The sequence below is a fragment of the Saimiri boliviensis genome, chromosome 1, assembly GCF_048565385.1.
Source record: "Saimiri boliviensis isolate mSaiBol1 chromosome 1, mSaiBol1.pri, whole genome shotgun sequence".
Classification (NCBI taxonomy): Eukaryota; Metazoa; Chordata; class Mammalia; order Primates; family Cebidae; genus Saimiri; species Saimiri boliviensis.
In genome coordinates, this window is record NC_133449.1 from 198,879,478 (window position 1) to 198,894,260 (window position 14,783).

The 14,783-nt window shown below is 37.6% G+C and overlaps 1 protein-coding gene across 5 annotated transcripts in view; it reads right to left on the reverse strand.

The window, feature by feature from the left end:
- CAMK4 (calcium/calmodulin dependent protein kinase IV) overlaps positions 1 to 14,783 on the reverse strand; it is a 267,534-nt gene that overhangs the window by 136,147 nt on the left and 116,604 nt on the right. For all 5 annotated transcript variants that reach the window (XM_074382746.1, XM_010339923.3, XM_074382740.1 and 2 more), the window contains exon 2: positions 9,221 to 9,299. Coding sequence is in view for 2 of the 5 variants with exons in the window: in XM_010339923.3 (XP_010338225.2) it covers positions 9,221 to 9,299 (79 nt within the window). In the remaining 3 variants the exon portion in view is untranslated. The remainder of the gene's footprint in view (positions 1 to 9,220; positions 9,300 to 14,783) is intronic.

The window sequence follows — 14,783 nt, forward strand, 5'->3', positions numbered from 1 at the left end:
TTTTTTTTTTTTTGAGACAGAGCCTTGTTCTCTTACCCAGACTAGAATGTAGTGGTGCGATTTTGGCTTATTACAACCTCTGCCTCCCTGGTTCAAGCAATTCTATCACAGACTCCCAAGTAGCTGGTATTACAGATGCCTGCCACCATGCCCAGCTAATTTTTAAAAAAGATATTTTTAGTAGAGACAGGGTTTCACCGTGTTGGCCAGGCAGGTCTCGAACTCCTGACCTCAAGGGATCTGCCCGCTTTGGCCTCCCAAAGTGCTAGGATTACAGGTGTGAGCCACTGCGCCTGGCCACCATAGCCATTTTTAAGGAGAGTCAGAATATCTAGAAACTCTGATTTTACACACTGAGATTAGATCTCAGGCTCAATAATAGGTCTTTCATGAGAGGCATATATTTTACAGTTAAATTAATGCAAGCTTTTCCAAGAGTTGAGTTATACAGCTACAGATTTCATATGAATGCTGAAGTTTAAATATCTGTTTCCAAAATTCTAGGATACTATAAATTATTGGTGGGCATAATTTTCTTAAGTCTCAATCCGTTCTCCTTGAAAATGAGTCACATTTATACTCTGATGTGTGGTCATTTACATACATTCTGAGCTATGAACTCCTAAGGAGAAAGGTAAACTATAATTCATATGAATTACTCCTGGAATAGAGACTCCATCATCATCACATCATTCTTCAAAAGCTGAGATTCCATTTAACTCAGCAAAATTCAGTCCAGGTTGAAGTTTCCATCTGCTTAATTTGTTCTAATTTTGACACTTACTTGAATTTATATTTTTCCTTTCATGCAGTTTTAAGTTCACCATTTAACATCAATAAAAAGGTTACATCTTGTAAAACACTGGTTGTCCCCACTAGCCATATCTGTCAAAATCCTTTAATGACCCAAAATAACTTAATAAAATCTTTCTACTCTACTTCAAATATCACATACAGTAGAAACACTGAAGGGCTTGTTTCCTTCACCCTTCATTCATGATTTACAAAGTTCAAAGTTAAATTTCCACTGATAATTGCAAGAAAATTAGAAAATACATACAAGATAATGCAATATTTATGGGCAACAAAAATTGCACTTAGGCCATCCCTACCCAAGAGGAGAGGATGAATGTCATACCTAGGAATTTGATGACTTTTTCAGTACAAGAATCACTAACACTAAGTGGGAAAAAAAAATGAAACAAATAAACAACCCAAAAGGCACTTCAATTCATTTTCCTCTTTTGTTTACTCTTAACACCATCAAAGCTTTATCCCCGCTAATGACACAATGAGACAAATGGATATTGTTACAGAAAATATACAGGTGTTTTTCAACACAATAAAAAGTTGCCTCAATTATCATTTTCTATTTTCTGGCACTGCAATACATTTATAACAGTGAGTCACTGATGTTTGTTATAACATTTAGAGAGTGCAAGATCTTGAAATGCTTTCTGAATAACTAGAAGAAATGTTCAATTATGCGAACAGGATCTCAATGCTGAATTATGTTTTTCCCCAGACTTCTCATTATGAGAATGCTCATGTATCTGAAATGTTGAAATAGCAGAATGAACACTAATATACTATAATAATTGTTTATTTTTACCATATTTGATTTTCCTCTCTCTCCACACCTGTGCATATATATATAAAATTTGTTGTTGTTTAATCATTGAAAGTAAATTGCAGACTTTATGATGCTGGCTGATAAGTAATTTAGCATACTCCAATTCTTTGAAATGTAACTAAATATTAAATATATAATGTTATACCTATTTGTAAAATATATATTAACTTAAAGTATGTCTCATAATTACCTGTTAATTTCTCACAAGGATATTTACTATCCATAATATCCAGTTGTCTAAACATGACAAGTTCACTTTATGTTAATTATCAGAGTTGACTCTGTCCTGCAAGTGACCACCATAAGATTTCTCCACAAGAGCTGGTGCTTTAGTCTGTATTCCTATGGCTAAGTCAGAGCATTTACCTATTAAAACCCAGACATTTTGAGTATTTAATAAAATCTCAATGATACTCAGGGTTTTTTATGGAAAAATAGTCTCTTATTGCTAAACTACATTCTTCCTAATTATTTTATTAAGCTGTGAGAGAAGACCTTCATATTGTCACAAAATTGAATTTGTGTAAACTCCTATGGAAAAGTATTTAAACAGATCCTGAGAAAGAGGACTCATGTTAGGAGAAAGTCTGAGGAAGTCTTTCTCAGACTTAAAAATATTTATACATTAAATTATTTATAAGTTAGATGGATTTCCTTATGTTTATTAACTTTCTTAAATATGCTATGTTTTACTCATCTTCAGATAAAATATTGAATGGAGTATTTTCAAATTCATCTTAAAAGTCCTCCCTTATAGATATGGTAGAATTTAAACTCCCTCAAAAGGGGCAGTATCATAATTCTCAGTACTTCAGAATGTGACCTTATTTGGAAATTGCGTTGTTCCAGATACAATTAGTTTAGTTAAGACTGGGTCATACAGGAGTAGGGTGGGTCCCTACTCCAAGAGGGCTGGTTTTTTTTTCTTCAGAAGAGAGAAATCTGGACAGGGACATGCACAGAAGTAGGATGATGTAAAGACACACAGGGAGAAGACTGCCATGTGACCTTGTGAGAGGGAGCAAGAACCCCTCTTAGGGGACTGCCAGTCTCCCCTGGCCTCCCAGCAAGGAGATAAAATAAAAATATTGAGTTCCTTCTAGGGAGATTCCAGGCATCTAGCTAGCCCTGCAACCAGAAATTTGAATAGTAAACAAGAAATCCACTGAGCAAAAAGGTAATAATAGCTTAAACAATTGTTATCCAAGTAAGAGTCACAAGATGTTTGGTTCCTCATAGAAACTAAAGATAGCATCTCATATCCTTGAGTTGTTCTTCAGAAACCTTGACCCTCACCAGATGAAAAATGCCAATCACTGTCATGTAGACCTCAGATAAGGAGGAACTAAGAAGTGAACACTGACTACCATCCTTATTGTAAATTTCTTCCCTGAAAGCCTGTAGAGTCAGTCATGCCCAAAGGCCAGATCTTAACATTCCGTTCTTCTGACCACAAGTATTTAGACAAAATGTTGCTTCCCTAACCAACTATAAATCAAAGAATCTCAGAATCCACCTATTTGTAAGCCTCTACTTTAAGATATCCCCATCTTTTTGGGCCAAAGCAATGTATAACCTCCATATATTGATTGATGATTTTGCCTGTTACTTCTGCTTTCCTGATATGTAACCCTGCCTTTTACAATGCACCCTTGCTCATAAGCCACCGAGGAGTTGGGGTCTTAAGTGTGAGTTGCCTGATTCTCCTTGCTTGTCACCCTGTAATAAAAGCCTCACTTTTGCTCACTACAAGTCCTGGTGTTAGTGTTTTGTTTTTTTTTTTTTTTCTGCACACTGGGTGAGCTGGCTCAAGTTTGGTTTAGTAAAAACTGGAGACAGATATCAGAATAATGATCTATAAGCCAAGGAATGCAATGTATTTCTGGCTGTCACCAGAAGCCAGGAAAGTGGCATGAAACAGATCTTCCTCTGAGCCCTAAGAAGGAACCAACCCTGCCAGCTCTTTGATATTGGACTTCTAGCCTCCACAACTGTAAGAGAATAAATTTATGTTCTTTTAAGCCATCTAGTTCGTAGTAGTTTGTTGAGCCAGTCCTAGGAAACTAAGATGGATGGAAACACACAGACAGACAGATAGACAGATAGATGCCTCTTGGGCTTAGTCTAGTCATAAAATGAGGACAGGAACCACCCATTGAAATAATACAGTAGTCTTAAAGTTGTTAGTTGGACCACATAAAATTGCCATTTTTGAAGGCCAAGAAATAAGTTAAAAATTGCATTAATAAAGGCAATTTTGTGTTGTTGAGCCTAATAAATTACATATATAATTCAAGCTTTCTGAACCCTTTTTCTTCCCTTCAGGAGCAGACTCCTTGATTGAATTCCCAAAGAAAATATTTTCCCCACATCACTTTTCCTCTATAAATAGAATCTTAGGCTTCATTCATTTCCTTTAGATAAGGAAGTTTCCTTCTCCCTGACGGATATGGAATGAAATGCTAGAGGCAACTGCTTTTTGAGGTTTTGCCTGCTATTTCTCTCGTTTACACATCTCTGTGCATGGTTTATCCTAGGAGACAATACTGGGTATTCTATCTAATTCACATTCAAAGCTGAGGTTTCTTCAGGGCATTTCCTCTCATTCCATTTGGCACAGCAGTAACTGTGTTTGACAACATCTGCCTTATAGCACCACTCTGCAGCTCCATCTGACACTTTGTTCCCATTCACAGGCTCTTCCTGCCTGTCTTCTGAGGGAGATGTTTTCACAACAGCGAGAAGACAGTGAGGACAAACAAGAGCAGTGCTTACCCAACAAATATACATCATGAACCCACCAAATGGCTCCACTGACCTCTTATTCCAATTTATCAAAAACTTTTGACATAAGCCAGTGATTTTTAAACCAGCCTGTTGCCCTCGGAAATTCTTGAGCATTCACATGTGATTTCTAGCATTTATTTCTTAGAGTTTCATATGCCTCTTCCATCTCAAAGTTTCCTCAACTATGAAAAACAAATAGCCTTTCACATATTTTACTGACAATTTTTTTTAAATTATACTTTAAGTTCCGGGGTACATGTGCAGATCTTGCAGGATTGTTACATAGGTATACACATGCTATGGTGGTTTGCTGCCTCCATCTTTACCTACACTAGGTATTTCTCCTAATGTTATCCCTCTCCAGCATCCCCACACCCTGTTATGGCTCCCCTAGCCCCTCACCCCGCAACAGACCCCAGTGTGTGATGTTTTCCTCCCTGTGTCCATGTGTTCTCATTGTTTAATACTCACTTACGAGTGAGAACATGCAGTGTTTGGTTTTCTGTTCTTGTGTCAGTTTGCTGACAGTGGTTTCCAGATTCATCCAGGTCCACGCAAAGGACATGAACTCATCTTTTTTTATGGCTGTGTAGTATTCCATGGTGTATATATGCCACATTTTTTTACCAAGTCTATCATTGATGGGCATTTGGGTTGGTTCCAAGTCTTTGCTATTGTAAACAGTGCCACAATGTATATGTGTGCATGCATCTTTATAATAGACTGATTTAGAATCCTTTGGATATATAAGCAGTAATGGGATTGTAGGGTCAAATGGTATTCCTATTTCTAGCTCCTTGAGGAATCACCACACTGTCTTACAAAATGGTTGCACTAATTCACACTCCCACCAACACTGTAAAAGCATTCCTATTACTCCACATCCTATCCAGCATCTGTTGTCTCCAGATTTTTTAATGACTGCCGTTCTAACTGGTGTGAGATGGTATCCCAATGTGGTTTTGAATTGCATTTCTCTAATGATCAGTGATGAGGAGCTTTTTTTCATATGTTTGTTGGCCAACAACAGCACATAAATGTCTTATTTTGAAAAGTGCCTGTTCATATCCTTTGCCCAGTTTCTGATTGGGTTTTTTTTTCTTGTAAATTTGTTTGAGTTCTTTGTAGATTCTGGATATTAGCCCTTTGTCAGATGGGTAGTTTGCAAAAACTTTTTCCCATCCTGTGGTTTCACTCTAAGCACATAAACCAGTAAATCTAGATGAAGTGGATAAATTCCTGGACACTTACACTCTCCCAAGACTAAACCAGGAAGAAGGTGAATTCTTGAATAGACCAATAACAGGGTCTGAAGTTCAGGCAGCAGTAATAGCCTACTAACCAAAAAAGTCCAGGTCCAGATGGGTTCACAGCTGAATTCTACCAGATGTACAAAGAGGAGCTGGAACCATTCCTTCTGAAACTATTACAAACAACATAAAAAGAGGGAATACTCCCTAATTCATTTTATGAGATCAACATCATCCTGATACCAAAACCTGGCAGAGACACAACTAATAGAGAAAATTTCAGGCCAATATCCATGATGAACATCAACACAAAATCTTCAGTAAAATACCAGTAAACAAATTGCAACAGCACATCAAAAAGATATCCATCACGATCAAGTGAGCCTCATCCCAGGGATGCAAGGCGGGTTCGACATATGCAAATCTATCAACGTAATCCATCAACGTAATCAACGTCTATCAACGTAATCCAAAGACAAAAACCACATGATTATCTCAATAGATGCAGAGAAGGTCTTTGACAAAATTCAACAGCCCTTTATGCTAAAAACTCTCAATAAACTAGGTACCAGTGGAACATATCTCAAAATAATAAAAGCTATCTATGACAAACCCACAGCCAATATCATACTGAATGTGCAAAAACTGGAAGCATTCCCTTTGAAAACTGGCACTAGGCAAGGGTGCCCTCTCTCACTATTCTTATTCAACATAGTATTGGAAGTTCTAGTCAGAGCAATCAGGCAAGAAAATAAGGAGTACTCAACTAGGAAAAGAGGAACTCAAATTGTCTCTATTTGCAGATGATATATCGTATATTTAGAAGACCCCGTCGTCTCAGCCCAAAATCTCCTTAAGATGATAAGCAACTTCAACAAAGTCTCAGGATACAAAATCAATGTGCAAAAATCACAAGCAATCCTACACATCAATAACAGACAAACAGAGAGCCAAATGATGAGTGAACTCCCAATCACAACTGCTACAAAGAGAATAAAATATCTAGAAATACAACTAACAAAGGACATGAAGGACCTCTTCAAGGAGAACTACAAACCACTGCTCAACGAAATAAAAGAGGACAAAAACAGAAAAACATTCCATGCTCATGGTTAGGAAGAATAAATATAATGAAAATGGCCATTCTGCTCAAAGTCATTTATAGATTCAGTGCTATCCTCATCAAGCTACCATTGTCCTTCTTCACAGAACTGGAAAAAAACCACCTTAAACTTCATATAGAACCAAAAAAGAGTCTCCATAGCCAAGACAATCCTAAGCAAAAAGAACAAAGCTGGAGGCATCACCTACGTGATTTCAAACTACACTATAAGGCTACAGTAATCAAAACAGCATGGTACTGGTACCAAAACAGAGATATAGACAAGTGGAACAGAACAGAGGCCTCGGAAATAATGCCACACACCAATAACCATCTGATCTTTGACAAACCTGACAAAATCAAGCAATGATAAAAGGATTCCCTGTTTAATAAATGGTGTTTGGAAAAACTAGCTAACAAATGCAGAAAGCTGAAACTGGACCCATTCCTTATATCTTATACAAAAATTAACTCCAGATGGATTAAAGATTTAAACATAAGACCTAACACCATACAAATCCTGGAAGAAAACAGGCAATACCATTCAGGACATAGGCATAGGCAAGGACTTCATGACTAAAACACCAAAAGCAATGTCAACAAAAGGCAAAATAGAAAACTGGGATCTAATTAAACTTAAGAGCTTCCACTGACAACGTTTCAACCAACAAGAAATGGTAAAACCAAGTCATACAACATCTTGCGTGTGACTGCTGATAAAACATGCCATTTTATTTTCATAAAAAATATATTTAACACGAAATTCTATTTCATCAAAGTTTTAATAATCCTTAGCTCAGATAAATTTTATGACTATAAGAAATTAAATTAAGTGAAAATTCAGGCCAGGCGTGGTGGCTCAAGCCTGTAATCCCAGCACTTTGGGAGGCCGAGGCGGGTGGATCACGAGGTCAAGAGATCGAGACCATCCTGGTCAACATGGTGAAACCCCGTCTCTACTAATGGTGCAAAAAATTAGCTGAGCATGGTGGCGCGTGCCTGTAATCCCAGCTACTCCAGAGGCTGAGGCAGGAGAATTGCCTGAACCCAGGAGGCGGAGGTTGAGGTGAGCCGAGATCGCGCCATTGCCCTCCAGCCTGGGTAACAAGGGTGAAACTCCGTCTCAAAAAAAAAAAAAAAAAAGGAAAATTCAAAATCTTATCAATCAAAAGATTCCTCTACATTCTGGAATAACTTAAATCATTGCCTACACCAAACAGAAAATTCAGAATATAGAATTCATTAGTAGCAATTGCCATTTAAATTATTACCAACTTTCATTAAACTGTCTTTGTTATTTTGCTATTACTTTAAACAGTCTAAAAGATTGTTTAAAATGCCATTCTATTTCTATTTAGCTGAAAACTTTGTACCATTATGCTCTTCATTACAAGAGATTCTAAAATTTTCCTGTGCCAGACAATAAATAAACAGCTGTTAATTTTAAGCTGCCTTTAGGAAAAAAAAAATTCCTTGGCCTAAAAAATGTATTTGACTTCAAAATTTATGATACTTCTCAACATACTTTACAACTTGCTTTTCAGATACAGACATATATATATATCATATATTTGTTCATAAGAAATTTGAAAAGGAATGTGCTATAAAAGAGTATCTTGTCTTTTTGTGGTTTTATGAGTAGAGACTGTCTAAGAACACAAAATCCAAGTAGGGCATTACAATGGAAAAATACTCTGGGGTATAGATAGTATTACACAGGTGCTGGCAATTACATTTTGAACTCCCATCTGCTTTGTTTCTTACTCATTAGAGATGAGCCTAAGTCACTTTTGCCTCCTCAGCTTACCTATAAGTGTAGGGCAAAAGGGACAACCCCCAAACAAAAACCTTTCTTTTTTCTCAGTACAGTCTTCTAGATGAGCAGGTTCAGTCCCGGAAACATTAGCATTTGTTCAATTATACTCTACTGAAGCAAGTGTAACATTTGAAAATTAAGGCAAATTAGAAGCTGATGACTCCTTTAACAAATACATTTGTGTTTTATTTAAAATTCTTTTCAATAGCAAGCTTTTCTAACATATTAAAATGTGGTTTAAAAATTTAAATATTGAAATTATTTTATGTGTATGTGTGTGTATATATATGCAGACATACACACACACACACACACACACACATACATACACATATATGTATTTCCAAGAGCATGGCTGATATACAAAATAAGGTCTACCTGCCAACTCTAAATGTTTTTCTTGCCAAACTTCTCCCCACAACCACATCCAATTAGAGATCCAGTTGCTTTCAAAGTCTCATGCAATTTCCACCAGGCAACAACCTATTTGGGTTGCAACTCCCATAATTAAGAGTCAAACAAGTCACTTGCACATAGAAGCTCTCTGGCCCCTTTGTTCTTCAAGTCAGGTTCCTGCCTTCTCCAGGCCACAGGCTCCTTAGAAATGCCATTATACAATAAAATAAACTTACTGTTTTTTTTAACACTTTGAGAGCATAAGGCTTTTGGGTCCCCTTCTGTTTGCATCTGTACACAATGGATGTAGCACCCCTGGGGAAAAAAAACAAAAAGAAAATGTTATACTTTGGACATGAATTAAAGGAGAAAGCTTGAAAATAACTGTCTCTTGCAATAACCCAAGTAACTGACAAGTGCTTATAAATTCTATGATAGGACCAGCCCTGGCTGTCAAAAGTACTTCTTTTTAAATCACAACTGAATATAGTTTGCTCAGAAAAGTCTAGGTTTTCTAGCTTGCTCTTTTCTTTCTGCCTTATCCCTGTAAAAATAATGTACTTAGGGCTAGTGCACTGAGAAGGCTCTGGAATAAATCACATCCTCAGGTGAACGTTGTTTTTGAAGGAAACCCACCCAATTTCAGAATCCCAGAGCTCTCCTAAAGGTACATGGCTGGAATAAAATCATATGACTTTAGGGAGAGGGTTTAAGTTCAGCACTCTATATAGTTTGCACTTCCACAATTTGGTAAGGGAGCTGGGACACTGCCTCCTACTTTTTAATGTGTAGAAGAGATGGTAATCTGTAAAGAAGACAGTAAGAAGACACTTGATAACTATCTTTATATATGTGCAGGATTATTAATAAGAAAGCATTAAAAAGCAGGACAACATGGTCCAAATGCTTCGAACATCACATGAGAAGTAAAAGAATAAAAGAAAGAGAGATGAAAGAGAAGTATAGACCAAATAGGCTTGCGTTTCAACTTCAGAAAGAGAACTTCTAGAAACATCTTAAGAACAGTAAACTTGTTAGACTGAAGAATAGGCTAAAGGACCTCTTATAACATTGTCAGTCCTATGGTCCTGAAATTCCAAGTGAACACAAAGAAGTATAAAAATCAAACATTCCCAGCTATCCGAAGACAACAAATTTTTAACAAAGCCAAGAGAAGTCAAAGACTGGTGTGTTTTAAATGCAAATAGTTAAAAATATTAACATTTATTTTTAACACCTTGGTAAGGTATGACATATACATAAAGTAATAAAGAGTTCTAGAAATAGAATAAATGAAGGTAATATAAAATTCATTTCCTTATTTAAAATTGCTTTAAAAGACAACTAAGGCAAAAATATTAAAAATGCATTGTGTTTATAGCATGGGTAAAAATAAAACGTATGTAAGACAACAACAGTACAAATGATGGAAGGAAGAAATTGGGAAACACTGTTGTTAAATCCTTATACTACATGTCTAGTAGTCTAATATTATTTAAATATAGACTCTGATTAAAGATGCATATTTTGTAACCTAGAGCAATGACTAAAATAATTCTTTAACAGAAAAATCAACAATTCATAATGGAGCTAAAATGAAATACTCAAGAACAGAATGCAAAGAAGCAAAAACAAAATAATAGATTTAAAAAATAAAAGAGCTAACAATGTGATGGTTTTTAATCTAATCATATAGTTACATTAAATGTAAACCTTGTAAACCATGAATTAAAAGTTAAGAGCAGATTGGATAAAAAGTCAAGACCAAACTATATACTGTGTACAAGAAACTCATTTTAAATATATAAGAATAAATAGGTTAAAAAATAAAAGATGCATTAGGTTGGCATAAACCTGGTAAAAGAGATACTACATGAACCCTAACCATACAAAAGCAGAAACAGCTTGTCAATATGAGACTAAGTAAATTTTAGCAAAAGGATAAAGGGGGACATTAATTATGAAGCGGTCAACTATGAAAAATAACTTAATAAATATAAATATGTGTGCACCTAACAATATGGTTTCAAAATACATGAAAGAAAATCTTATAGAATTTAAAAGAGAAATTTAAAAATCCACAAATACACTTGGAAACTTCAATACATTGTCTCAGCAGTCAATAGGAAAACTAGTCGAACTCTCATCAAGAATTATAGAACAACAGACTAGTCCTACCAATTAAATTATACTAAGTGACATTTAGTAAAATCTCTACACCAAAACTTCAGATTACATTCACTTCGAAGTTATAAAAGAATAGACATGAATACAAACAAAATGTTTTTTGCCTGTGTTTTATGTAGGTAAATTAAGTTTCAAATGAAATAAAGAACAGTTGTCATATTTGAGGTAAGGCATTGGATTGGGGTAGAGGTGAAGGAAAATGATGAGGTGATTAAAAACACAGCTCCAACAATTACTAGCTATATGATCACATGCAAGTTACATGCCCTCTTTCTGCCTTCATGGTTCCCATCTGTAACATGGAAAAAATAACAGTACCTATCTCATGAATTGTTGTAAAGAGTAAATGTGCTAATCTATTTAAAGCATTTAGAGTGATGCTTGGCACAGTAAGGCCTATATAAGCATTTACACTCATTGTCACATATTTCTATATTTTTACAATTTTTACAAGAAAATATTCAAATGTTCTTCATGTAATTCTTTAATTTTAATTTTTACTGTTTTTTTAAAGGAAAGGATCCAAAGATAGTCCTACACATATATGATGGATTCTTTTCTGATAAAGGTAAAAAGGCAATTTGGTGACAAAAAATATATATATATAGTTTTTCTAGTACTTGAATGACTGAACAGACACATGCAAATAGATAAAAACAAAATTTATCCATATCTCACACCTTATATTAAAAAGTCCTCAAAATGGATCACAGAAATACAAAATAGAAACTATATAATTTCTTTCAAAAACAGAAAAAAAGTATTGTGATCTTTAGTTAGGCAGTGATTTCTTAGATACAAAACCAAAAACACAATAAATGAAAGAATAAGTAAATAAATTAAACTTCACTTAAGAGTGTCCGCTCTTTGAAAGTGTAGAAGAAAATATTTATAAATCAGATATCTTAAAAGGACTTGTGGGGGGGACTTTCAAGATGGCCGCTTAAGAACAGCCCAGGACTTCAGCTCCCAGTGAAAGTGCAGAGGGTGAGTGGACGCCGCATTTCCAGACGAACTGTTATTGCCCACAGACCAGGAGATACCCAGGCAGAGGGGTCGCCAGCGTCGCAATCCCAGCCGGTGCGGCTGTTTGGGCCCCCGCCGGGCTGATTCCGCCCGCGCGGCTGCTGTGACCACTCCCTGTTGCTGCGGTTCTCCGTACAAAAGCCACTGGTCTGGGAGCCCTCTTAGCTGGCGAGCAGAGCCTTGAGACGGCAGAATAGCCCATTCATCTGAAATAGCGAGCCAGGCCAGGAGATTCCTAGGCAAAAAATCCGCCAGGAGCCGGCGCCGCGGTTCGAGCCGACTCCGTGAGTCGCAGCACGGGAGATCCCGGCGCCTTTTCAACAAGCGACCGGAACGCGGGGTCGTTCAACTTAAAAGAAAAGACTCTGAGTCAGGGAGCCAGGTGATCAGGCTCGGTTGGTCCCACCCCTCCACCCCCAACAACAACGAAAACAAAAACAGTAATTGGAAACCCTCTGGGTTGAGCCCTTCAAACCAAGCACAGCTGAACCCGGACGGTCCGGCTCCGTGGGGGAGGGGCTTCCGCCATTACTGAGACTCTCCACCACTACTGAGGCAGGCTGCCGTTGCCGAGGCAACCCGCCGTTGCCGAGGCAACCTGCCACAACAGAGAGAGTCCGCCATAACAGAGGCGGGGCCACCATTGCCCAGACAGTTCTAACTACGCCCATATAAAAAGGACTACAGGGAAGAGCTCAGGGCAGCTGGGCGGAGCCCACAGCAGCTCAGCAAAGCCCCTGCGGGCAGGCAGAGGCTAGGCGTGCTGCTAGCTGGGCGGGTCCGACCTGAAAAAAAAAAAAAATCAAAAAAGGCAGTAGTGCAACGGAAACTCATAAAGCTCCAACTCCCTGGGACAGAGACAGACAACAGGTGGATAAACCCACAAAAATGGGTAGAAACCAGCGTAAAAAGGATGAAAACTCCCGAAACCAGAACACCTCTCCTCCTAAAAGTGATCACAACTCCTCACCAGCAAGGGAACCAGACCGGATGGAGAAGGAGGGTGATGAAATGACAGAATCAGACTTCAGAAGATGGGTAGTAAGAAACTACAATGAGCTAAAAGAACATGTTCTAACCCATCGCAAAGAAAATAGGAACCTTGAAAAAAGATTGGACGAACTGCTGACGAGAATGGACAGCATAGAGAGGAGAATAAGTGAATTGATGGAGCTGAAAAACGCAACACGAGAACTTCGTGAAGCATGCACAAGCTTCAACAGCCGAATTGACCAAGCAGAAGAAAGGATATCAGAGGTCGAAGACCAACTCAATGAAATAAAAAGAGAAGGCAAGAACAGAGAAAAAAGCGCAAAAAGGAATGAACAAAATCTTCAAGAAATGTGGGACTATGTGAAAAGACCTAATCTACGTCTGATAGGTGTACCTGAATGTGATGAAGAGAATGAATCCAAGCTGGAAAATACTCTTCAGGATATTATCCAGGAAAACTTCCCCAACCTAGCAAGGCAGACCAATATTCAAATCCAGGAAATACAGAGAACACCACAGAGATATTCCTCAAGAAGAGCAACCCCAAGGCACATAATCGTCAGATTCACCAGGGTTGAAATGAAAGAGAAAATGCTAAGGGCAGCCAGAGAGAAAGGGCGGGTTACCCACAAAGGGAAGCCCGTTAGACTCACAGCAGATCTCTCAGCAGAAACCCTACAAGCCAGAAGAGACTGGGGGCCAATATTCAACATCCTTAAAGAAAAGAACTTTCAACCCAGAATCTCCTATCCAGCCAAACTCAGCTTCATAAGTGAAGGAAAAATAAAATCCTTTGTGAACAAGCAAGCACTCAGAGATTTCATCACCACCAAACCTGCTCTACAAGAACTCCTGAAAGAGGCTCTACACATATAAAGGAACAACCAGTACCAGCCACTCCAAAAACACACCAAATGGTAAAAAAGCAGCAACACAATCAAGAATCTGCATCAACTAACCAACAAAACAGCCAGGTAGCATCAAAATGACAGCATCAAATTCACACATAACAATACTATCCCTAAATGTCAATGGACTAAATGCCCCAATCAAAAGACACAGACTGGCAAATTGGATAAAAAGCCAAAACCCATCAGTGTGCTGTATCCAGGAAACCCATCTTACATGCAAGGATACACAAAGGCTCAAAATAAAGGGATGGAGGAAGATCTACCAAGCAAATGGAGAGCAAAAAAAGGCAGGAGTTGCAATTCTCATCTCTGATAAAATAGACTTTAAAGCAACAAAGATCAAAAGAGACAAAGAAGGACATTACATAATGGTAAAAGGATCACTGCAACAAGAAGAGCTAACGATCCTAAATATATATGCACCCAATACAGGAGCACCCAGATACATAAGGCAAGTTCTTAATGACTTACAAAGAGACTTAGACTCCCACACAATAATAGTGGGAGACTTTAACACCCCATTGTCAATATTAGACAGATCAACCAGACAGAAAATCAACAAGGATATCCAGGACCTGAACACAGACCTGGAACGAGCAAACCTAATAGACATTTACAGAACTCTCCACCCCAAATCCACAGAATATACATTCTTCTCAGCACCACATCACACCTACTCTAA